Source organism: Amborella trichopoda, chromosome 4, assembly GCF_054954075.1.
Source record: "Amborella trichopoda isolate Santa Cruz 75 chromosome 4, AtrichopodaSantaCruz75HAP2 v2.0, whole genome shotgun sequence".
Classification (NCBI taxonomy): Eukaryota; Viridiplantae; Streptophyta; class Magnoliopsida; order Amborellales; family Amborellaceae; genus Amborella; species Amborella trichopoda.
Genome location: NC_142339.1, coordinates 51514896 through 51542009, shown reverse-complemented (window position 1 = coordinate 51542009; position 27114 = coordinate 51514896). Strand labels below are relative to the sequence as shown.

The 27114-nt window shown below is 35.5% G+C and overlaps 2 protein-coding genes and 1 long non-coding RNA gene across 19 annotated transcripts in view; 2 read left to right on the top strand and 1 right to left on the bottom strand.

The window, feature by feature from the left end:
• The first annotated feature begins 474 nt into the window (after positions 1 to 474).
• Positions 475 to 3087, top strand: LOC148782572 (uncharacterized). The gene has a single exon (XM_088865590.1). It carries the CDS (start codon positions 1736 to 1738, stop codon positions 2948 to 2950), a length of 1215 nt encoding a protein of 404 aa, XP_088721716.1. The 5' UTR covers positions 475 to 1735; the 3' UTR covers positions 2951 to 3087.
• A 3674-nt stretch (positions 3088 to 6761) lies between these two features.
• LOC110007196 (uncharacterized) overlaps positions 6762 to 27114 on the bottom strand; it is a 59109-nt gene continuing 38756 nt past the window's right edge. For 3 of the 17 annotated variants that reach the window (XR_016054730.1, XR_002280859.2, XR_016054731.1), the window contains 2 exons: positions 22636 to 22705; positions 9240 to 11732 (listed from right to left, as the gene is read on the bottom strand). Coding sequence is in view for 1 of the 17 variants with exons in the window: in XM_088865589.1 (XP_088721715.1) it covers positions 9112 to 9118; positions 11536 to 11732; positions 22636 to 22705 (274 nt within the window). In the remaining 16 variants the exon portion in view is untranslated. Of the gene's footprint in view, positions 9119 to 9239; positions 11733 to 12424; positions 12627 to 22635; positions 22706 to 27114 lie in introns of those variants that run through there. The other 14 variants (XR_016054741.1, XR_016054739.1, XR_016054736.1 and 11 more) reach the window with 11 other exon arrangements.
• On the top strand, positions 18186 to 26378 carry LOC148782571 (uncharacterized). The gene is made up of 2 exons (XR_016054743.1): positions 18186 to 18864; positions 25820 to 26378. It is a non-coding gene; the product is annotated as an uncharacterized LOC148782571 (long non-coding RNA).

Below are 27114 nucleotides of genomic sequence, written 5' to 3'. Positions count from 1 at the left end.
ATTATCTGTATCCATCCAACCCCTAATTGACACAAGTTCCAATTCATGTGCATGTACGGACTTCGTTTCTGCAATGAGAAATTTTCCCTGTTTATAACTGATTTTAGGTATTCGTTTCACTAAATTCGCACCTCTAAGAAACGTGATGACTTTCAATTTTTTTTTAACCCGTACTCATGATTAAAAAAAAAGCAAGCCACGTTGAGTTGAGTTGGGTTAGGTTAGGTAGCCAACAAAAATAAAAGTTTTGCCACAACTTATCGATTCAATGTAGGACCCCAATTAATTAATTAAATAATAATAAAAAAAAAAGCTGTGATGAAGACGTTACGATGAATTTTTCAATATCATCGCCAAAGCTTTTTCTTAACTGATTTTAAATATTTATTGCGTTAATTTACTATCCTAAATCGTTCCCAAGAAAATATCCAGAAACCGAGAAAAAAAAAAAAAAAAATTATCCATATATTGTTTCGCCTAAGAAAAAAAAATCATATATTACGTTACCGATACATCTCTAGAGAGAGAAAAGATACTGATACATGTCAAAAAATAGAAAAGAGAAAAAAAGAAAATAGGAACAATAAATGGATGGATATGACAATGACCAGAGGGAGCAGTCGTGCGAGCTCTTGGGCGGTCAAAGAACACCGAGACTGCACCAAATGCGCCCCTGGCTCTCTCCCTTCATTCTTCTCTCTCTCTCTCTCTCCACCCGAAATAATTGTCTTACATCTACAGTAAAGACACGCGGCAAAAGATCGGGACATCTGACGGCAGAGATGGTACGGCGTAAAATAAGCACGGTCTAAGATGTAGCATGTCCTATTGTGTAAAATACATGGCACGCCCCTAGAGTAATAGACCAGACCACAAAGGTGAGTGGCCTGCACTGCAACAAGATAGATAGATAGATTAATAGTCGTTGTGAGAGCAACGAGTAACGCTGCAAAAGTTGGGAAAGGAAGCGAGGGGTTGCTATCACTCTCTCACCTGCTACCACGTGAAGTAAGCACCCTAATGGTTTACAATCCCCATCCCCCCTTTTCTCTCTCTAAAACTCACTTTCTCTCTCTAAAACCAAAACCAAAGCATCATTTTAGCCCGTATAAATCCCACCTCCGCCTTGTTACATCTTGCCCCCTCCTCCTCCTCCATGCTCTTTTTCTCTCTATCGTTCCCTCCACTTCCCTCTCTATATCTTCTCTCTCTACAAGATGTTTCGCTCCATATCTCTATCATGTATCGACATTCACTAACATTCGCTCCATCTCTCTCTATCATGTAACGTTACTTCATAACTTTCTCTCACTTCTACACCTCCTTTGTAGTTCTACTTCATCCTCTCTCTATCTCTGTCGCAGTCGATTATGTCCCTTGATACTCTCTCTCTTTTTCTCTTAATTTCTCTCTCTATGTCCCACTCGGAATGTAACGTTACTTTAAGGTTTCTTTCAGTTTTGTGCCACGGCCTTTGATTGTTTTTCTGATTTTCTCCTTGGGTTTGTGGGCATTCTCCACGTAGAGAGAGAAAATTGAAAGATGAGGGAGTGTAACTTGTAACAAACCCCAGTTTCACCGAGCAAAGACAACAAGACCAAGGTAATTTAGAGAGAGAGAGAGGTGATTTAGAGAGAGAGAGAGAGAGAAAATGATTTAGAGAGAGAGAGAGAGAGAGGACTTTTCAATTTCGAGGTGGTCTTGTAAACTAGGAAAGTGAGTTGAGGGCACCAGAATGTTTCGACCACACGAAGGGCCAATGTATTTTGAGCAACCCTATCATGATGACATAAGCCCCAACCATCCTTTCCATGAGCCCAGAGATGGGTTCACACTACACGAATTGTTGTTCTCAGAGGCCTCCCTTCTTCAGCCACCATACATGTTACCCCTCGAACCCACTGGGCTCGATGTGTTGAGCCCAGTCGCACCCAAAGGGAAGCCTGAGAAGCCTAGCTTTGCTCATGGGGTTGGTCCTCGTGGCTCGTTCACCCCGTCCTCGAAGAGGAAGTCGGGGAAGAAGGACCGCCATAGCAAGATTCACACCGCTCAAGGCCCTCGAGATCGGAGGATGAGGCTCTCGTTGGACATAGCCCGGAAGTTCTTTCAGCTTCAAGATAGGCTTGGGTTCGACAAGGCCAGTAAGACAGTGGATTGGCTCTTGACACATTCGAAGGCAGCCATTAGGGAGCTTTCGGCGAGCCATCACCGCAGTTGCACTAGTGAAAGGAGTGGCTCCGCTCTCAATGCTGTGAACACACCTGCATCAGATTGCGAGGTGATATCGTGTGTTGAGGAGATCCCGAATCCAAAAGGGTTTCAAGAATTATGGCCAGAGAAGTCTCCGGCCATTGTGAAGGAGAAAAAGAGGGGCCGGTCTCGAAAGCCTGCATATTGGGCTGGTGCGAAAGAGTCACGCGAGAAAGCAAGGGCACGAGCAAGAGATAGAACAATAGAGAAGCAGAAGACGAAGAAGCTCAACGAATCCAGGTGTCCACCCACTATCACTAATCCGGGGGGGGCTTTTGGTTCTTTTAGTCCCCTGGAGACAGGAGATGAGTCTGTAAATGCAACCGTGTGTTCTTCCGACTTCAAGTTATCTCTTGAAATGTCGGCTTCAATCGGTCTGGAACCCCAAATCTCAGTCAGCGACGAGTCCACCAACATCAACAACCAAGAAACCATGAAATTGGATGTCGAAAACCTCATCCTGTCGCAGCACGACGACACCATGGGTGCATTGCAGGGAAGCTGGGAATCAATTCCTATATCAACAGAAAATGTGCCAGCCATTCTCTCGCAATTGCACTCGCCTACCGAAGACATGTCGTCTCGCCTCTTCAGCCCCCCATTTGTGAATCAATTGGAAGTTCGATGGCAGGCGCCAAACCCAGATCTCCCACTGTTCTTAAAATCATGGGATCTTTTCAGTGCTCACAGTTTCTGCTAGCACTCGAATCACTGTGTATGTGTGCTAGCACATAAGTTCTGTCGAAATTTGCAGAGAGAGAGAGGTATAATATCTTTGTCTTCCTTGTGTTTTCCTTGAGATTTATGAGAGAAATGGTGTTAAGTCTTTCCTGTAAATAAGAATGTCACTTTATTCATGTCTAGATCCAAGTTAATGGCACTGTACTTAGCCCAAAAACATTTAACCCCTTACACGTTGATCCATTAAAACGTAAGGAAATCCAGTCCTCTCTCCGAATAAGGGTTCAATTTCTAAGAAGATTTTCAGTCCACATGCCGAAATATTCATTCTCCAGGTTCATGTGCTTTCAGCTGAGATATATAAATATTGGTTAAATATTTCCTCTGTCTACAAGAGAGTAGAAAGGACAGTGAGTTCATCTTTTACCTGACAAACTTTTACAACTGCAAGACCAGATGCTCAGAAACCAACCCCATCTCTCGATTCCCGCGTTGCCACGCGTAAGGACCTAAAATAGGCGGGAAGCTTAGAGAGAGAGAGAGAGAGAGAGGGGGAGAATAAAGAGATAGAAAAGTCCGCGCTCTTCCCCTCTCTCTCTCTCTCCAGGTTCCCTTACTTTGGAGCTTTCTCTCTCTACCTTCTCTTCCCTGTTATGTATCTATGGTTTCTGGCTCAAAACACGCAACAAAAAAAACACAGTTGAATTTGAGGTGAGAGAAGAGGCCTCTCAACCCCTGAAGCGCCGCATCAGGCCTGTGTACCCCAATTTTTGCATCGCATTTCAACAACCTCTGTGTACGTTTTGTTGGGAATGTTTGGTAAGAAATGGCTTTCTCATTTGAAAGGGCATGAGCGAGCGAGAGAGAGAGAGAGAGAGCGACTGATCCAAGGGCCAAAACTTTTCTCCTTGTTTTTGTATTGAGTGGGGGGGAAACGGGGAGCTCACAATTCCTTGAACAGGAAAAAAGGACGCTGCCAAGCTGTCAAAAATGGGCATCTAGTGTGTGTATGTAACGGCTTGGGATATAACACTCTTCAATGGCGAAGCAATCGCTATCAGCTTACTTTTCGACATGACATTTTATTTTCAAAGGCTCAGCACTTATTTCTCGTCATATGATTATCTTTTCACTGTTCTTTTTGATGGGTATTTATGGTTTTGTTGGGTGGATAAGAATCATATATCACTTTTGCCCACCAACGTTTATTTTTTGAATCAACATTTTTCTGGTTTTCTTGGTTTCTCTCAGTGTTTCGGTTCCTGAATTGATACCAAGTGCTTGGGGTTTTGAGAAAGGAGCAATCTGCAATTGGGTCACCATTTTTCTGGTTCTCTGGCTGTCTTTCGTTCCTGAATTGATACTAAGTAATTGGGGTTTTGAGAAAGGAGCAATCTGCAATTGGGTTTATTTGTGCATGGTGCTTGATCTTCTGCTCTCTTCGCTGAATCCAATTTTCTAGCGTTTTGAGATTACAGGAAGCTTTCATGCTTTCTAGGTTTATGGTTGTCATCGACCTATGCGTTGAACCTGATTAACTAGGGTTTAATGATTAGGTTTCTTTGTGCGTGCTGCTGGTGGGTTTCGGTGTTACCTGCAATTAGGGTTTCTTTGCGCGGCGTTTAATTATGTTGAACCAGAACTCTAATCCATACCTGGGGTTCTCTTTTTTTTCATGATGCTAGCATATTCTATCTGTGTAAATTGAGCCTAATTGACTAGGACATTCGGATCAGTGGAAGTTTAATGTGGATTTCTTTGTGTGTGCTTCTTATGTATCCTCTCTAACCTAATTGACTGGAGTCTTGAGGCCAGAAGAAGCATGAATGGCATTCTCCATGAGCAGGATCATGCATTTAGTTTTACCTGATTGAGGAGAAAGAGGGGTTTTTCATTGGGGGGGGAAGAAGAGTTCTTTCCCTGAATATGCAGATATATGGCCTTTACTGAGTAAAATATTTTATGGAGCTTCTACTGAAGTTGATTAGAAACAGGAAAAAAGAGTGGCCCTAAATAACTTTTTTACAAGTGTAATAAACTTTTTTCAATTTTCCAGCGTTTGATCTGACATAGAATAAAGCACTGGAATCAACTAACAATTGTGGCACGGAGAACTATTTCCCACTCTAGCAATAGTTCTTAGAAATTAGTCCGATTCGATGGTTTAGGGGTTCGAAAAGAAAGAAGAGTAAGATTTAAGTTATGGTGGGTGAAAATTCTTAAGCTGTTAAGGTTGATCAATATCTCTATATCGTGTTCCCAACATATGACTGTTTTGAAATAAGCTCAATGCTACTGATCTTGTTATCTGGTAATTGTGATGTCTACGTACCCTTCAGTTCAATGTTTTATATTGACTTTAAGAGGCATGTATGTTATGCTCTCTAAATTCAGATTTTCTCTTAAAGCGAACACTAAACCCTAATCATTTTACATACCTTTGCTGTTATGGAATTTCCCACTTTCCATGAAGGTCTTCCAAGACAGTCATCTCTCCCTTGAGGATAATATTATTTAATGGCCTCCTTTAAAACCTAAACTATATTTGGGCGTTTGACTCTCTGCAGATTACATCTACTTCCTTTACAAAAGAGGCTTCCCAAATCTCTTCTCTCTCTCTCTCATACACACACTCACAGCATCAACTTTCATTTTCTTACGGAAAAGTGGTTCCATTATTTTAGCGCACAGGAAAAACACTTCATTCATATGAATATGACAATGAATATTAGCATTGATCCTATATGGAATTGAAATTTAGGATTTTTTAAATATATATGGCATTCCCGAACATGAAAAGAAATCGATAGGTGAGTAATCAATATGACAGGTAAACTAAATTCATTAAATAGGATTCAGGATGTCTCTAAGGCCTATGTCCCCCTCCCCCCCTTGAAAAATTGTAAAAAGGATACAAATCCTGAATGATTTGGTGTAGGTGCTCCATTTAGAAAGATGGTTATGTAATTTTCTCTCTTTATTCTGCTCTCTTAATGATAGTGACAAACAAGAGGTGTGAAGGTTTGGAAATGGATATGCATGGAGAAGGTTGAGAAAACATGCAGAGAGAGAATAACAATAACATTACTTCAAAATATGTATCCTTGATTTATTTTCTTGGTTTTGGTTGTTTAATAGTAGTAATGTTCCATCTAACGTGGTAGAGATATAGAAATCTGTGGGTGGACTTTAATAGGGAGGTCCATTGGTGAAGAAAAGAGATTCATATTGCTTTATGATTTAATTATGTGTATTTCTTGCATAAGTCTGACTTCAATTTGAGTTCATTAGTATTAATTCGTTTACATCCAGGTTTTTGGAAATACGGTATGAGAGAAGGCTAGTATGTTGAACCTACAAATAGGCATGTTTGATGGTGTGAATATTTTACATTTACTCGAGCAAGTTTCTACAGTGTGATCAAGAACAAATTATTGTTTATGTTTTTTTAATATGTCCCCAAAAAATATTATATAACTGCATGAGATTGTTTCTGGGATATCCTTTGCATTGTATTCTATGTATTTTACATTCGACTCTCTTTATCTTTTACTCATGTGGCAATTATCTGAAAGAAAAATTGCTTTTTTAGTAGATTAAATATACTATATTCAATTTTATATTGATTTGTTCTGTAACTTCGAATATAATGTGACCATTTTCTTTCTAAAACTTGTAAAATTAAAAATGTGTTTCATTGATTTGTTTTAATATGTTTATAAGAAAGGAAGGGTGGGCAAACGGTTTATGATAAGAAAGGGTGAACAATAAAAATGGAGTAAGTCGCACATTTCACTTTATGAGTTTTGTTATCCTTAAAATTGCATATCTTTCTGTTTCCAACTTCATCTTTTTCTTTTTTCCATTTTGCAATTTTCGTTTAATATATGTTGGCAAGCAGTGTAATAAAGCTTTCCAATTGTGAATTAAAGAGAACATAATACCCATGGCTGTAAATTGTTGTTTCAGGTTAATTGGTTGTTTATTAAAAAAAGCTAAAAGGTATCTAAACCATTCAGATTTATTGAAATCCATCGAACAAAGTTTAAAGTGATCCAAATGAAGAATGTTTCCCTATTTGGTTAACGATATTTTCTGAAATGCACTTTGCATGAAAACATAGTCAGATTGAAGTCATTATAAAAACTTGATGTAATTGAAAAAAAGAAAGAATAGCTATAGTGAATGTTTGATATTTTTCCTCATGATAGATTTACGCTTAATTATAATTTGAGAAGTTGAAATTTATATGATCATATTGACTGCATTTGGAAATTTTCATTTTAATGTGACTTAACCTAATTTGGGCAGAGAGAATTTCTAGGCCATCTTTTTTTTTTTACCTAAATTGTTGTTTATTGTCTCCGGCTCATTTTCTCTATTTGAAATTGTGTGCCCTGATGTCATGATTCATTTCTATTAACATAGTTACATAAAGATGGAAAAAACAAAAGAAGAAAAAAAAGTAAAAAAGAAAAAAACGAAATTGTTGTAGACACCCCATTACATAAAGCAATGATGGGCTCTTTTGGACCTAAAGATATTAGTGATTCCATATGCAGCCATGAAGGGGGCCAAAAAGTAAAAGCAATGCTGGGTCTCTCTTATTAGCTAAACATGGCAAATCAGAAGTACCCTGGGCTTTCCCACAACATATAAAACTTGTGGCTTACCCTGACTGCCTTGACTTGAGCACCCATCTCATTCTTTTGCCCTTCCTTTAGTAAGAGTTTGTTTCACTGTTGCAGCCTTTTTTTTGTATGTAAAACTATATTGCTTCTTGTGATTATGAACCATGCCTCCACAACTAGAATACCCGGGATTCCCTGTGATCTCAGGAATTTATGTTTAATTGGAAAACAAAAGGTCTCAGTAAGAATTATAGTACAACCTTTTATGCTGATCGATTCTCTATGTTTGTAATGGTGCCGGTCTTTAGAAGTCCTGATTTCTTAAAGAAGTCATGTGGCCAAACACACTTCCTTTCATAAAACCCCATTATCGTTACCAATGCAAGGATTTTGAGCATCTGTGGTTGAATTTTAACAAAGTAAATGCATCTTGTTCTTTGAATCCTTTCATGAGAAGTTCCCTAATCTTTGGATATTTCTCTGGGAATCTTTTCTTTTTAACCATTTAAGTTCCTAGTATCAAACTTTATAGTTGCTTAAAGGCTTTTTAATATATGTATAGTCTTGGTTTTTGTTAGTAGCCTTGATTCAAGAAGTTTGATTCATCGAATTTCCTTATAGTTTTCATTTGAAAAATTTATAACATCAAAGACTAAATTGAATTTCAAGGAATCTAAGAAAGGTCGGAGCCATACCTCACCGGCAGATTCCGTTGAGATCACAGTTTGTTTGGGTTGCTTCTGTTTTGTCCAAATTATTTTCGATCAGAAGTACAAACTCCAGAACCATCAATTCTCCATAATGCATCCCAATGGGCTTAACTTTCATGTCTTTCGAAGGATACAAGAATTTCAAAGTTTCCATCAACCCTTGCTCTATTAGACCTATTTAAATTTCTGAAATTTCTACAAAATTAACATTAGAAAAATTGAAATTTAGTAAATTACATTATTTAAGTCTCGAACTTCAGTAAGGAGAAGTATTCAATTGAGTATCAGGTGCACCCTGAAAGATCTTTTGTCCAAAAAAATTGTGATTCAACAAGATGGATCGGTAAGGATAACCTTTTCAAAGCCACCAGTTACCAGTGAGGAAGTAAGATGCGAGGAAAGATAGAGCCCCCAAGTATTCTTAGAATTGTAGTACCTTATAACGGGAGATGATGTTAGTGAGATAATTTAGAATCGATTTAAGTGGGTAAAATTCCTGCAGTTCATCCATTCACTAATTGATTTGCCACTTTCTAAAATGCATGAATGCTCCTCATTGCATGTTACGAGATGTTAGGAGACTTTATTGAAGTTAAGATTGTATTGTCACTAGAGCCTTCATTCACACGTCTATGCCAAATTAAAGGAAGCAAAGATCAATATATAAAACACACAGCAATCATTGAGAGAAGAAAGTTGATATGTTGGGTGCCAATCCATTCTTAACTCAAAACTCAACAAAGTAAAGAACCCTGAATTCCACATTCACTGGATAGTAAGGATGATAAATTTGGAGAGGACAAAGCTTGGATAATGTTGGAGCGCGGAGCCTTGGATATCTAACAACTATTATGCACAGAGAAAGATAAAATAAGAGAGAAATGAGAGAAAATTAATCTTTTGACAACAATTTCATCAGAAAAAAAAAAGAAATCCTAATAGCGTTTACGTACAACATGTGCTTTGGTTGAATGTCTAAACCGAGCCTTTATTAATGTCATCACAACAGTAAAAACAAATTGTGTATCTAGACAATATGTACATGATAATATACTTCATTTGCTTTTTAGAGATGGTACCATCAAATAATAATTTGAATCTCAAGGAATCTAATAAAGGTCATGAGAGCATCTGACCAGCCAATTTCATAGAGATAATGGTTTTTGTCCAAAATTATCTCTAGGCATGAGGATAAACTCCATAGCCATGTATTCTCAACATTGCAACCCAAAGGCTTAACTTTTATCTCTTTGGAAGGATACAACAATTTAGAAGTTCCCATCCTTTCATCGTTAGCCTCACTTCAAAAATGCAAGAATACTCCTCATTGCATTGTGAAGATATCCCACTAAACATAGACTTTATGTTGTAACAAACGTTTCATGCGTAGTTCTATGGTAATGTTGTGCGTGGAAGCTCTAAACCCGATTGGTTGATTTTAGGCAAATAACTTACGAGAAAAATAGAACCGGAAACAAGCAAGAAAGATAAAGCAGGAAAGAAATGATAGAAAAATAACACCTGAATTTATGTGATTCGTCACAGATGTGACTACATCCACATACGAATATAATCGATGTTTTTTCACTAATTAATAAGAAAAAACAAGAGACTCATACATGAGAGAAACAGAAAATCAATCCAATCTCCCACAATGCCTCCTCTCTATAATTTTCTCTCTCTTTAAAAAGAAAAAAAAAAGAAAGAAGGGAACCTTTTGGGGTTTTACGGAAAGAGAAAATTGTAAAGAGAAGGCATCGTGGGAGGTTGGATTTCTTTTCTCGTTCTCTCAGGCATTAGTCTCTTATAATTTTTCTCTCTTGTTGTGTGTGGAAGCTCTAAATCTGATGGGTTGATTTTTGACAAATAAAATACGAAAAAAAATGAACTAGGAATAAGCAAGAAAAATAAAGCAAGTAAGAAATAACATAAAAAGAACACAGGAATATATGTGGTTGGTCATATATATGAATGCATCCACGGACAAAGATGATAAATGTTTTTCCACTAATTAATGGAAGAAAAATTACAAGAGACTCATACCTGAGAGAACCAAAGAAGAAGCTCAATCTCCCATAAGTTAGATGATGCGAAGGTCATTATATGAATGCAAACAATTGATGTAGGGAAAAATGTTTGATTTCTTGGGTGCCAACAAATCAAGAGTGGGGAGAACCATGCATTTCACATTCAATAGATTTGAGAGGGAGATAAATCTGGAGAGGCTTTTGCTTGGATGCACTGGGAGAGCAGAAGCCTTGGATCTCGGACCACTCATGTGCACAAAGAAAGATAAGGAAAGAAAAGAATATGTGGAAAATAACTTTTGCATCAATTCTCGAAAGAGCAAAAAATGAAACCCTAATAGGTTTTACATATAATATGTATTTTGGTTGTATAACTAAAGTAAACATACTGTATGTAGAACAAACTACGAGTCAACGCACAATATTAGACAATATACATATGATGGTAAACTTCAATGGGCCCAAGTCCTAGCTGATGTGAATGTGAGTGCAGCTTCAGTTTGTCCACAATAAAATATTATGCCTTTTGAGTATTTGATTCGGTGGAAATATCACCCTTCCACATTGTAAAAGAAACAAAAGGGAGAGAGAAATTACAATTAAGACAGCAATCACGAACATAAACAAAAGGGAGAGAGAAATTACAATTAAGACAGCAATCACGAACATAATGGCAACTTACATTAATATGCTTTGTTTTCTCATAAGAGATTTTATTAGATGCAATCTCGATGGATTTGCATATAAAGATAGGATTGCAAATGGAGTAACCAAATTCACAAAAAAGGGACGGACCAAAACAAGCCTAGTGCTAACAAAGGATGTAGCACATTACTCAACTTATTTCTTAGTCCTTCACAAAATAAATAATGATCCAAGAGATATACAATTGCATATAGCATTGTAATAAGGATCAACTACACAATTAGCTTTCACATATGCAATAAGATCTAAAGAAGACATGGACGAAATTAACAATCCACAATTAGATGTACGTCGAGCACAAAGACGGATCTAGCGAGAAATATAGATATTAGGTCATAGAGGATAGGAGAGAAACTGAGCCACCAGATGACATATGCAATATATGGGCATGTTATTGTGAGATAGATAAAGAAGCCAACAAGCTAAAGGGGATCTCCAACATGAGTGGAAGCTTTGATAGTTAATTTCATGGGAGTGTCAACAACTTTGACATCGGTCAACCTTGAACTTGAAATGAGATCAGGTGCATACCTTTGTTGACTGATACAAATAGCACATGTAGAACAATCAATCATGAGGCCAAGGAAATCGAAAACTTCCCCAAAGTCCTTCATATGAAATTGTTCTTGCAAATATTGCTTCATATTTCCAATTGATGAGATGCCAATTACTTTGATTGAAGCCAGTTGCAAGAACAACACTTCAAAAATACTTCTGAGATTAAAGTGCTTCACAAAGTTCACAAACAAAAGAGGAATCTTGAGTAACAAACTGTGATGACTGAGGAATGCAAACTTCTAAGAAGTTTCCATTAAGGAATGCATTTCAGATGTCCATATACCATTGAGCAACAGTCAGAAATTGATACTAGTGTAAATGAGTATGCATGGTAATCATCATGGCAATAGGAGCAACTTTTTTTATTATCATTTCCAAGCTCTTGTACATATCCTCGAACAACTAACCGTGCTATGTTCTTCATTAATTGATTCCATTCTTTTCTCTATATTCTTTTATGATGCAGTCATGGGATGGATAGATTTGTGATTTTCTATGAATCTTAATTAAGGGGATTAAGGGATATATTTTGGGGATTTTAAGGCTTATTTTGGTACTATTTTATTATAGGTTATTATGTTTCAATAAGTTGTAAAATATGTTTTTTTTGCTATTTATTTTTAGTTTTTATTTATGATTTTGTTAGGGGTAGACTTGGTCATCTATTTTTAAGCTAATAATGGATGGCTAGGATTAAATAGAATGAATAACTAGGATTTTGTAAGAACTTTGTAGGATTTTGAGTTTGCATAAAAATACATGTCATTGAAGGGTTTTAGAGGACTTAGTTTTTTCCAATTGAAGTGTTGATTTGAGAAGAATTAAACCCTATTTTGTATCAAATGGTATCAAAGTAGCTTACGGTGTCTCAAAACTGGCATCCCACAAAGATATTTCATGGTTAACTCAAGTTATTCAAGATTTGGTAAAAGCAGTAGATGAACTCTCAGATGAAGTTGGTGGGCTTTGGCATGTAAGGAATCCGCAAGCCAGCATTGCAAATCAAGATGACGATGGTGGATGAGGTAACTTTAATCTCATTCGTAACCAACTTTGGGTGGCCCCTGTTAAGGAAGAGTTCATAAGATCAACCCCTTTGATTGTTGGAAAAAGAAGAACGAACATGTAATCAAAATTGATGTCCCATAATTCCAATTTCCTATCCACGAAAATCCAATTCCAAGAAAGTTGTTTGATTATCAGGAGGAAACGTCGATGATAAACCTACGCATGATGAAGAAATTGTTAAGTTTCAAATTTGTGCATTAATTACTACACCTTCATTTCTTGACCCATTTCTAGAAGTGTTTTCACTATCACTCAATACTATTAGAGCCAATACAAAAAGAAGGCAAAAAGTAGGACATGGATTTAATGCATATCTCTTTTTAGCCCTCTTCAAAACACGATGACGAGTTGACTACAACTAAAGGAGACTGCTGCAGGTTGTTTATAGTGTAATTTTGAGGCAAAGGCATTTCAGGTCTCCTCTAAGTTTCACCATGAATCTGAACATGTAAAATATCGTAAAAGATTGGTCTTCTCAAATAATGACTCGCATGTAGGTCGGTCTCAAGGAAGAGACTGACCCCTTTGTAGATCACCAGACAGGCCGACTGATCACGTGTGCCGAGAGAACACTTTATGAAAGGAAAATGAAAATAAACAAAACAACCCTTAGAAATAGATTAAAAGAATAAAAATAAAATTCCTACTCAAAGCCGGGTCCGTTAGTGCGACCCACAGAACCCGGATCAGACTGCTTTGAGTTCTTTGTCCTTCCCTTTTTCAAGAAATACTGGTTGGAACTGCTCTTGGGTGGTTGGGTTAAAGAAATTCCTAGTAGGTAAGGTTGAAGGGTATATGAATCTCATGTCTCAAAGGTCTCTCTAAAGGGCACACCTCACTATTTCGTCAGCCAAAAGGTCCTCCTTTCAGTAACCTGTAGGGTAGGCTCTTTATGGACAAGATATCATGTGTCGAACCGTATGGACCAATCTGGAACATCCAGCACATAGTCACGCAATATGCTTTGTAACTATCAGAGACACGTACCCCATTTGATGTAGGCAGTTTGTCTTGACTGGATTATGGTGCCTATTTTGGACCCCACATGGAGTAGAACTCAAGGAACATTATGGATACCTTTCCTTAATACTTTTTTATATCACACAACTTAATTATTGGTGTTTTTTTTAATTTTACCTCCCAAATCAAAAAGTTATAATTTTTATGGCGAAGTTACCCTTTTTAGTACATGTATCATTGTGTTTCCGTCAACTTATGTAGTACGTTGCTTAAAGCAAAAATAAAATTTGGGTTAAGAGTGTGATATGAAAAATATTGAAGAGTTGGATGTCGATAAAAGTATAATATCCATAATTTTCCTTTCAACTTATACACGGGCCCGAAGTTTGAACTTGTATTTTAGAGGGAGGGTTAAAGACTACTATAGTTTGGTGATACAGGGCTGATCTTGGTAAATAGGATCCTAATGGTTTGATTTTAAGCATTGTAAGTAGGGGTGGGACTGGGTCAAGTAGACTTCGACCTAAATCCATACATGGGACTTAGACCCAGACACGACTGGGTCCAAAATATCTAAACCCGTAATTTATTTGGATGACCCGTATCCAGACTCGGACCAGATGGATTATACATAAAAAAATAAAAACTTACCTAGACATGTCTACCAAAAAATTACTAAAAGTGAAAAATAAAATAAAAACTTACCAAGACATGTCTACCAAAAAACTACTAACGGTGAAAAAAAACATGTGGCTAATAAGAAGTCTAGGGCAATAATTCAACAATTTTCTCACTTAAAGTCTAATAAGAAGATTTCCAAAGGAAAAAAGAAAAATAAATATTATATTTATATATTATATATAACCTTGTTTTTTTAAAAAAGTATGTATATATTATTACATTAAGTTTTATAAATTTCTATATAAAAATATTATATACTATTTTAAATAAATGGGTTGGGTCTAGGGTGGGTCCACTGGATCTGGACCCGACCTGCAGGGTCGAAATCTTGGATCTATTTCAAGTATTTAATCGATCTTAGGTTAATCCTAGGGGTTAGGGATCTAGAAATAGGGCCAAAATTTTAAATATGGTATTTAATGGATATATTTTGGGGATTTTAAGTCCTACTTTTCGTAATCTTCTACTAAAGGTTATTGGGATTTAGTAAGCTACACAGTATGTTTTTGGTGTTTTTTATTTTAGTAAAAGTCTAGGATTATATAGAATGAATGACAAGGATTTCGTAGGAATTTTTTAAGTTTTTTATTTTTTTTAAATATTTATTATAGAAAGGTTTTAGAAGAGACTATTATTTTTGTTGGAAAACTTTGAATTAATAAATATGGAGGTGGATAACTCATAGCTTTTTTTAGTTCTCTACTCATCTTTTCCCTAAAGCATAATTACTTGAGTGCAATTTGTAAAGAATCCAGGCTCTAAATAATCAAATTAGAGCCTACTTTGAAATACTGTCGAGAATTGTGGTTCCAATATTGGAAATCCTTGTGATAGCCTCAAAATATATTTTCTCACTCATTTAGAAGTTTAAAGCTTAAAAAATAGTGTAGATCAACACATCTATGAAAAATTGAAAATATTGAAAATTGACGGTCCAAAAATGCGTTACAGATTACACTATTTCCAAAACTTGCAATCCATATTTTTCTCATGTCTATGCATCTTGATATCGAGATGACCAATTTGAAGATATTTGAGCATCAAAACAATCTCTTCTAGTGAAAGTTTTGAGGTAGGTTCAGGTTGTTTAGAGCTTCAGCTCTATATAAACTTTACTCTAATCATTTTATCGAGTTTTTACGAATTAAGGTGCTAATTGGAGAAGAACCCTAATTTGCATCACTTGAGCAACAACCTTGTTTGCCGACAAAGTAATTGGGCCCATCCACTAAAGAGCATTCGAGATGGCCAAGGCTATGGTTGAGTTAGATAGTACTTGTCTCATGGACCGTGAACTTTATTAGTACTTGTTCATATTTTTTTAATCCAAGTTGAACTGACCTAATCTTAGGATCAAAATATTCAAGTTTTCAATGCAAGTAATAATATTCTACATGACATAATTTTTTAAGAAAACACTAGTCCACACCATATTTCTATTATTATTATAATATTATTATGACTATGAAAAAGCAACTACTTTTGTTTATCAAATTTCAAATGAGGTGATTGTAAGCGTACTTGTGATTAAACTCAAAAGCCCAACAATAAATTTTTTGAACTCCGTGACATACTCTTAACCATCCAAATTGATATTTCTTGATTAAGATTAATTGTGACCTCTTTGTGTTAAAGATAACTGGTCTCATAATATCTAATTTTTATTTAATATTATTATTATTTGACAAATAATAATTATCATTATTGTTATTATTATTATTTTTTCTAATCAAACTGTACAAAAGATACTCGAGTGGAACGACGAGGGCAAATTATTATATTTTTAAGAAAACAATAGCCGTTCCGATTTGTTATTCTATTTTATCCTAATCAAACCACAGGAAAGAAAACATTCGTACCATTCCAAAAAAAAAAAAAAGCGATATGTGACTGAAATGCAGTCTTTACAAAGCATGATTGCCATATTCACTTTAAATATGCATTAAATTGTTATAAAAACACCAAAAGCCCAACAATAAATTTCTTGAACTCCGTGACACACTCTTAACCATCCAAATTGATATTTATTGATTAAGATTAATTGTGCCCTCTTTGTATTAAAGATAAATGATCTCATAATATTTAATTTTTATTTATTACTATTATTATTTGATAAATAATAATAATTATTATTGTTATTATTATTATTTTTTCTAATTAAACTGTACAAAAGATACTCGAGTGGAACGGCGAGGGCAAATTATTATATTTTTAAGAAAACAATAGCCGTTCCCAATTTTTTTTCTATTTTATCCTAATCAAACCACAGGAAAGAAAACGTTCCTATCATTCCAAAAAAAAAAAAAAAGCGATATGTGACTGAAATGCCGTCTTTACAAAGCATGGTTGCCATATTCACTTTAAATATGCATTAAATTGCTATAAAAACACCAACGGCTTCCAAAGGTTGGTCTAAATTATTCCTATGGTGCCACGCCGGTTCATCTCCCTTAACCATGATGTGGTAAAGCACATAAAAGTGTAGTGGCAAGTCATAATGTGGATGTGGATGATTCTGGGGACAACGTAGTACCACATTTAGTTTTTCGAGGGAAGAAAATCATTGGATCCGACCAGTAAAATGTGGCAGAGTTGAAGCCATGTGTTTCGCTTGTGACCAGAATTCGAAGAATTGTTATTACATGCTAGTCAAAAGATAGGAAGCCATTTTTTTTTTTTCCATAAAGGTGTGTTTTGGATAACGTTGTAATATTAAATAATTAAAATAATGTGCACTTCTAAATTTTGCCATAAGATGCAATTTTCAGTATAATTTGTTTTTGTTTTTAAATAGCTCAAGGATTATATTACGTACAACCATCTCATGTAAAATATGATAACTTGGGTATGTCATAAAATTTAAATTTTATTTTTTTTAAGATTAAATTTAGTTAATAGAATAAATATAACTATCTAACTTTACATCTAATTGTTCAGATTAATTATGATTTACCTTATACCAAAGATAAACGGTCTCATTTTATATATATATATATATATTATATTTAATTATAAAATTTTAAACTCCAAAAACAGTTCAAAATAAACAGATTATAAATACATAAAAATATCGAGTATAGACGGACGAAGTAATGTGTTGTAAGATGTACTATCGAAACAATCAAATAGATTGTTTTCCAACGTCATAATAGAATTTTCATACGACTTTAAGGTGTGAACCTCATATAAGCTTTATCCTTCCTCAAACTTTAGAAGTCATAAATCGCAAAAAAAATCACAGTTCTTAGGCCTATCATAGACCATAATGATGGGAGGAGATGAATTGGGTGAAACCCACCATTGTGCAGACTTCTGCTTTGATTGTTCTGTGCGCTCTTCATCACTATCCATTGTTTCAATGGAGGCTGATGTCCCCAAGGTTTATTGTTAATTTGCATAGTTCTCAGATTTATTGTAAAGTTCCCGGTACATATACACCTAAGGCGGAAATAAATCGATAATCTTGGGAAGCATCCACCATCCGTTTCTTAAACTAGATAGAATCTGACCACCTATACTTAGTCTCCACTCTGTGCCTTCATGAATGAACGGTGGATGCCCACCTAGACCATTTTATGCTATATACAATCGAATACCGAAAATAAACTATAATCCATACATCACAAAAAACCATAATCCATTGAGTCATCACCATCCAAATAATGGATGCGGAGAGGTGGAGCCCACTAGGAGTACCACTCTCTCTTTCACTCTCTATACCATGGTCCCTCCATAAGAAGGTAATGATCCAACGTCCATCAGTGACTAGAAGCTGATGACCCCACAGTTTATGCTTTGGGGTAATCCTTTGGATACACTACGATTTTTCATGTGGTACTTACAGTAATCAAATGTATTGTCCTTTTTTTTTAATGGAAATTAATGGTCCAAACGTTTTTTTTAGTAGAATTATTATTTTTAATTTTTAAAATTTAACGTATTTTTAGTAGAATTATTATTTTTAATTTTTAAAATTTATTTATTTTATCATATTCGTGATTACAAGTTCTTAAAAGATAAGGCTTAAAATTCATCTCAAAAATAGATTTATTAACGGCCCACATTTTTACATATGCGGGCTTCGCCACATAGAAACCTGGTCTTTTTTTTAAGGGCCTCTCTCCCTCTCTCTCTATCCTGCAAAGCATAGAAAAAGGCTCATTTATCAACTCAAAAGCCTCTCTCCATAATATCTCTTGATTTTAGGTTTTAGCATAAAAGCCAAAGGTTCCAGGGTTTAAACCATAAGAAATTAAGAACAAAATACAAAGTAACATATTTAGTGAAACATATAATATACTTATTCATACCTCGAGGCTCGTTCCTCAGAACCCTAGTTATGATCCCTAATCTTTAGCCTGTCCCTTTTTGAGTGCTTACATCGATTTTATTTAATTTGAAAATGGACCCAAAAACGAGAGCCACTTTCCATAAGGAAATGGGATTCATAATCTGGTTATTCACGATGCTGGAACTTGCACTCCATTATTGAGTCGATTTCTTTCTCTGAGAAAAATGGATTTCAATCCTTTTGTGCAGTGCAAATATGCTTGAACATCTGGGTCATCTTTGTTTGCATTGAAAGTCAGTTGGGTAGGTGAACTCTCTTTTGAACTTTGAAATGGTTTCTCTTTTTCCTGGGATTTGATGTATCATCAAGTAATAGACATGTAAGATTTATATATAATCTTTGTATTTGATGTTGTATCTTTATTGTAATAAATAATATGAATTGTTTTTCTGTTAATCTTTACTTAATAATCAAGTCGTTACCGTAATCTGCTTGTGTTTTATGGGATTTCAGTGTATTTAGACAAATTGATCATATACCTGTAGAGTTGTATGATGTTTATTGATCATCACTTATTCTCTCAGTTCACCAATACTTTGTAATCAATGATAAGCTTGAAATATACAAGAGTTTTCATGGAGGGAGAGACACTGGGTTCAAATAAGCTAAGGAAACTCAAAAGCCCACTGATAAAAGGAGAAACTTTAAAGGATTCTGAAATTCAAATCATGGAAATATAGGATTCATTGTATTAAAAAAAACAAAAAGAAGGAAAATTATGGGCCTGGATTATACTCTCTAGGAATCTACAAGATCTCAAAGATAAAAAAAGCTCTAGAGATCACTGAATACTTGTGGAAAAAAAATAACCGATCAGTTACAAATGAATTAACCGTGCTTGTAGAATAATCCTCAATGGACACCTTTTAGGATCATGTCCTCTTTTATGAGTGCTTTCAAAGGTTTCAGACTTTTTTTTGTTATTTTAAGCGTCTAGATCTTTTTTCTTCTCCTTTCTTTTCTTTTTTTGCTTTTTGAGGTTGATATTGTGGGGTGCTGAGACATTTAGTCTTTGACTTTTTTTAAAAAAATTGAGTATATACTTTCTTACTTTACCAAACTATATGTCTAATCTCTCTCCAACCCTGGGTTTGTAAACATGGCTTTTAGATGGGGGAGAAAGCTCATTATATTCTAAAACAATCCTAGAAAGGAAAGAGCTCATTGTATTCTAAAACAATCCTAGAAATTATTGTTAACCACTAAATACGCATTTACTGATACCATTATATTTAACGCCCAATTTTCCATAGAGGCATTCCATAGGAGAGCATAAATTGATAAAATATCGCATATTTATACAAATAAAAGAGCTTTGAAATTTCTCATAATATAATTGGAGTACACTAGAAATTGGACAATCACTTTTAGGAGCCTAATAAAAGTTTGGAAACATAGAAACTTTGGACTTTATTAATTCTTTTACCTGATATTTGTTTGTGTTATTGACAGTTCCATGCTTATCAACAACCAAGGCTATTTTTTTACTTAGGAAACTAATTGAGAAGTTTAAGACGAAGAGAAAGGATCTCCACATGGTCTTTATTGATCTAGAGAAAGCTAATGATAGAGTACCTTGATATTTGATTTGGTGGGCGTTGGAAAAAAAAGAAGTCTCCAAACACTACATTGACTTGGTGAGAAATATGTATGATCGAGCGCTAACTAGTGTACGGACAACTAATGGAGGGACGAGTGAATTTTCAATGACAATAGATCTACATTGGGGGTCAGCATTGAACCCATACCTTTTTGTCTTAGTTATGGACAACTGAACTAAGTACATATAAGATGAGGTACCGTGGTGCATGTTGTGTGCAGATGACATAGTTTTGATCGATAAGATTCGAAATGACATCAATACAAAGTTGGAATTTTGGAGGTATGCTGTAGAATCTTAAGGTTTTAAAATAAGCCGGACTAATGCAGAGTATATAGAATACAAGTTTAGCAATAATAAGAGTAGAGACAAAGAAGTAGGTAAGATTGATAGCCATGAAATATTAAAAAAGAGCGCACTTTCAGTATCTAGGATTGATTATCAAGAAAATGGAGAGATTGAAGAAGACGACACATAGAATTAGAGGTGGATGGGCAAAGTGGAGATTTGCAACCGGAATTTTATGTGATCGCCGCATATCGATGGAGCTAAAGGGCAAGATCTATAGGACAGTTGTGAGACAAACTTTGGCAGTAAAAAAATAATATACTCATAGAATGAGTGTAGTGGAGATAAGGATGTTGAGATGGATGAGTTGCAAGACAAGAAGAGATAATTCAAATTGAATACGTGCAGGAAAATTTAGGTGTGGTACCAATAGGCGATAAGATGAGAGAGAGTAGAGTTAGGTGGGTTGGCCATGTGTAGCACGGATCTAGTACAACATCTATTAGGAGGTGTGAGTTAGTTCAAGTGGAAGACTAAAAAATGGCAAAGAGTAGGCCCAAAAGGACATCATTGGAAGTAGTGAGAAAATATATAGGAATTTATGACCTTGTTAAGGGTATGACCCATAATATAGTAGAATGGAGGACCAAAATTTGAGCAGCCAACCCCAATTAGTTGGGAAATGGCTTCGATGATAATGATAGCATTTCCATGGTTACCTAAAATGGAATGTTCACATTCTGGATCTATATAACCTAAACTAACCTAGAGAAAGCTTAGGGAACGTCACTTGACGTGACAGTAAAAGGCTCAGGTAACCAGTGCAAAAGCTCACGTTCAAGTCCTGAGAGCGGCCACTTTATGTATAAGCCAAAGGTTAGGGACTGTTTCCAACCCAACCCTCCTGGCAACCTGCTTAGGCGGGACCACCACCGGGTTACGACTCATTTTTTTACCCTAGAGGAAGCTTGCTGCACCTCAAAGTGTCTATCTTTGCTCATGTTCTTTTTTCCATGTACACCATAACCAGATAAAAAAAACTTTCAGCACTCCATTTCATTTTCAAAGCTCAAGTATGACTTCAGCACCCACACGATATATAGGTTGACAGGTCATCGTTTTTTAAATTATGATGGCCTTTGATGTTAGATAAGTGTAGTTGTTTGTCACAGTAAGGCACACTGTTACTAACAATATATTGAGTCCACAAAGAATAGCGCAATGAATCTTGCACATGTTTGTCCCAATAATCAAATCTTCCTGTGTGACACTCTGGACAACAGCCTTCTGTTTAATGAATCTTGCATATGTTTGTCCCAATAATCAAATCTTCCAATGTAACACTCTGGACAACAACATTCTGCTTAATGTAACAGTGGGATACTTAGAGCATAACAATATATGAGATTGAGAGTGTGAATATTGTCGGTGAAAGAAAACTCGTTATAGTGTAGCTGATGACTTGGCATGGCTGTTGCACAGTGAAAAGTTCAAAATAGGAAGATCGGTTTACCAATCTTGTTGGTGTCTACCTAAATCATCCTCTATAACTGCTGCTAGCAATTATAGAGGGAGTACCCTCATAAAGATACCTGAGCAACTATTTGTAGTAGATGCCCATTTTAATAGAATATATGACCACAAGCATGGGTTGCCGGAGGTGAGTTGCATTAGGTAGGTAGCCAGCATAAAAATTTGAGACATCTTATCATGTAACTATCCCCAAATAATTGGGATAAGGCTTTGATGATGATGATATGACCACAAGCACGCATTGATGGAGTTACATGTCATTAATTTAAAGAATGGTAGGGGAACATACGCTTATATTATTTATAGTTAATGCCATCGTAAAAGATTGCATTTTGAAATGAGTTCCACCACATATTAAACATTTATCACTTTATCCAGAATGGCAGGAACCAAAATTAAAATTGCAATGGCATGTCATGTTTAAAACATGTCTGATATAGATTATGTCTTTCGTCCCATCTTAATTCCATAGTACGAAAAATGTATGTTAATTTAAACTACTCTACTGGATTTCATTTCATTTGGAAAAGGATCCCTTAATTTCTATGCAACTTTGAACATGTATTTGAAAGAAGTGGTTGAGCCAAGGTACCTTGATGTTGTTAATGGAAAGTTGATGTTTGAAGTGCATATGCATAACAATTGATATGTCCTGGAAATTCCTGAAAAGATAGACTTAAAACTGAGTGGGACTGTAAAATATATTTATGTATCTGAAGAAATGCTGCATAAATACTAAAAATTAATTAAGAATTCCTTGTAAGACACTTATTTGGACATATATTTTCTTAACATGCATTTGAATGTAAGCTATTTGCACTGTTGAGTAAATGGGAAATTGGAACTGGGTGATCTACGAAATTCCCACAAAATCCAGTTTTCATTTTTAGTCATATAGATAATGAAACTTTGGATTGTAAATGTGTGTAATGTAAGACAATACGTATGGTTATAATCTATATGAATATTTTGATCGCCAATTTGGCTGCTGGTTGATGGTTGAGATTGTGGGCTTTGGATTTTATTCAAAGATAATATATGTTGTCTGCATCTTGCTAAAAGGATATTGTGCTTCTCATACACTGAGGAACAAAATGGGAAAAGCAAAAATATTCAAGTGTTCCAGTAGAAGCAAGTCATTGAATTGATTTCCTTATTAGTCACAAATAGTGGCATTTTCTTTATCCATGCCATCTGAAGATTTCGTTACGAAAGTATTTCACTTTCCAATGAATCATTAGCAATAAGGAAATTAACATTGAAATACAAACTTTCAGTCAGACGTAATACTTCTCATCTGGAATAATTAGATTGATAATGTAGCAGATGTCATAGTAATAAATCATGATGGTTAAAGTTTTGTAAACTGTAGAAAATATTTTTGGGTGAAAACTAGTAGATGGTAGGTATACTGTAAACTGTGCTTGATGATGACATGATCAATTGGGAAATCCGTGAGAACCTTTAAAGTGCTTTACAGTGTAGTCCAAATATATACTAAATTTCTAGATTGAAGAAGAGCTACCATAGGTTTAGTCCCCATCATGAAATAGCTTCTAATCCTTTTGCATTTGGCTGCATTTATGGAAGCCATGCTAGACGTATTGATGATAGGTGATACCTAGTTTATGGCATGACAGATACATTGATGGTCCAGTAAGAAAATATGCAAACCCCTATATTATGAGAAAGTAACTGCCTTGATGAACACCCATAATCATGGTATACATGGAGAAACTATTACCACCTAATGCATTGATTTATTTTAGGAAATGAAGATAGGCTCAAGTAAAGGTTTGATGTGATCGGCTCTTGTCCACAAATTTTGAAAGAATTGAAATTGTTCCATGTTCTCATACATCTTGGTCTATAAAAAGGATTAGATTGCAGCTATTTTTATTGGTGCATTGGAGAAAGCAGATGACTAGAATGGGTTCCTCGAGGCTCTTTGTCATGATCATAAACCTTGCCTCAAAAACCGTCTCCTAAAGTCAATTTATACCACTTGAAAGTAAATCTCCTTTGAGACTTTGATATTATTCTATTTATCAATTGATCCAATTGAATCAATTGAAGAGGGGAGAAGCTAGCAATTCCAATTTCAATTTGAAATAAAGTTTCTACAGGATCCCAAAATCATGCATACATAGGTGGAATTGAGATTATGCAAGCCACACAAATGTCAATGGGGTGATTTATATAGAATAAAGGTTGAAAGCGAAACATCTGTGTCCTTGATCGATTTAACAAGTGGGATGATCGTTTCATAAAAGAACGCAACATCACGATTTTATGCAAATATAAAGTAGAAGGTGAACATAGCATTTTAATCAACACATTATATCAGTTCTATGATATTTTAGTAGAAGAAATTGAAGGATTCTGATTGATTTTATAAAATTAATATGTTAAGGTGAGAGTTATTGATAAGGCTTTGATACCATGTTGCAAGTTTTAATGCTCTAAGACCACTGTTGATTTTTAAAAGGACACATACTATCGGAGAGAAAGACATAACTACCCATACACGTAGAGATAACTACCCATATATTCCTATTATTTTGAATCATTATCTTCAACAGTTATTACATTTATTGGGCAAGACTCCTGAATTTATAAATCCAAAGAGGAAGGTGGAAAGGTTGCATAAACAATGCATAACTTTAATATAAGAAGAAATGCTCTTGAATTTTTTTTTATTTTGTTTGTTGATTTATGCAGAACTAAATGTTAGATCAATATCTGAGGATGTGCTCAATTCTTACTAACTAGAATGGTGTGTACTGACAAATGCTTGCTTATGATCGATTTTGGGCCCGAGCAACCCACGGTGGTCAGTTTCGATCTTATCTAAGATTAAACTCATGTTTCATTCTCATCTATCCTGATAATCATATAGATCTCGTGTGATAAAGTACTAGGAGGTCAATGGTCTTCACTTCCTATCAGCTGTGTAGCCAATTCATCAAGTTTACCAACCTGATGCAAAACTCAGTTTCTGATCACTTGTAGTAAAGAATATTGAGAACTTTAATGAGATGCCAAGTATTCAACAGTGGTGGATGTGGGTTTAACTGGTTGAAAAATAGACTGAACTTCAATAGATTGGTTGTCAGACTAATTCTAAGGTGGGGTAGGATGCCGATCTGTTTTGCTCGCCTGGCTTATATTTGGAACCCAAATCAACAGATCCCTTCGACGGAGCCAGTTGATTCCAAATACTACGTTAAGAGTTCTGGCCAGTTTTGAGAGCATGCGGATTGATCACATGGGCTTCAGCATTATGACGAGGAGTTCATATAGTATCGAAGTCACTGGACATTCTATGATTCTTTATTTAGTGATAAAAACTCAATCAAGTGATAAAAACTCAATCAAAGCAATGAATTAGTTCATGGGGTAGGGGAACAGGTTATTGGCAAGTCATAAGCATGGCCTGCGATATTAAGCTAGGGATTCCAATGCCTACTGTGCCTATGGAATTTACAAGTACTTTTCGTTATGGAATTTCGCAAATAGATGTGTAAAATGACAGATCGGTTGTTAAAAACTCAATATTCTTGTTTGGGGAACATAAAGTAGCTCGCTCATGGCCAAAATTTGTGTGGGAAAAAAATGGAAATGGTGCAATATTCTGCCTGTATATTTTTTTGCCAAATTCTATTCTTCTAGAAGCTTGGATAGTCTGGAAAAAATCTTGATGAGTTCCCAAAATATCACTGGAAAATTTTCTTCCATTTCAAGATTTGTTCCTCAATCAAGGACTCTTTATGCAGAAACCCAAGGTGGTTAGAAAAGATAAGGTAGATGACTTCAGCAGGTGTTCAGGTATGCTCTCTGCCTAAAATATGGCATGGGGAAAACAACCAACCTCTTCATCTTGTGGTACTGTATTTAATGGGTATGGTTAGCATTATAATATAATGACTAGTCCTGAAATTCAAGTTAGAGCAAAACCGGCTTTGAAAATAGTAAGCCCTGAGAGTTTGCAAATCATCGCAAAATATTGTCGTGGTTGATTCCATGCATATATATCAGTCAAGAATGGATTGCCCAGCTTGAAGATTGAATGCGTACTTGCTGGTTCATATCTCTTATAAAGCATTCAATATAATTCAAACTGGAAATGTGAAGATTGCAGCTGGAATATGAGTTTGAAAGCATGGCCGTGCCCCTGTTTGCTTATATTCATATTCGGGTCGCCCCATAAAAGCAAAAACAGCATATGAATTATACTATGCTACTCATACCAGTAAAGTCTCATACATGCTTTCGCAATGTAATGCAAATTTGTTCTTGAATAAAATAAGAAGAGCTGTGAACATGCTTTCAAAATTATGTAATCCGTAACTTCAAAATGTAAAAGCAGGAATAGGCAAGGATGGTAGATGTGGGAATTGTCTAAAGAAAAGAGTGCAAGATCCATTAAAAAGACGGTTTTGGCTCAATAGCACTCTTTTGTTTCTCCGAGATGGAAGGTGTTAGGTTTTAGTTGTTGGGCGTGTGTATTATACTTGCAGGAGGGCATGTTGCATATCTGTTCCTTAGGCAAAAGGCTTACTTGGGTGGATTTTATGGATCTTAGACAATTTTCAAAGAATCACTAGATGATTATTTTCAAAAGAAAAAATCTACATTTTAAGTTGTCCAAAAGTTAGATTCCATGTTGAAACTTTTTTTAGGCTAGTCCAAGGTTGAAGAGGGTACAGCCAAAAAATGGGGATCGTAAAATTACTCAGATTAGGTATTACTTGATGGATCAAATAACAGTATGCTCCCATGGGAACATGAAATCTTCTGGTTTATTTGTTTTCTAAATTTGGAAATCATAACGGAATGTAGCACATATACAGTGTGCTTCATTGCAACTCGACCATATGTTGATCAACAATGAACATTTAGCTGAGTTGTTCCATCAGTTGACGTTTGTGAGTGTTAGCTTAGGCTAACGACCAACAGACCTTAGCGGTCTATTTTGAAGACACTATTTGTGTGTTGTATGAATCTATACTAACCCTTCCCGATATGGGAAAAGTAAAATTTATATAGAGCCAAGGCTCTAAAGAATCAA

What these genes read in the sequence shown, in the direction of transcription:
- LOC148782572 (XM_088865590.1), top strand. Translation starts at nt 1,736, where the DNA reads ATGTTTCGACCACACGAAGGGCCAATGTATTTTGAGCAACCCTATCAT.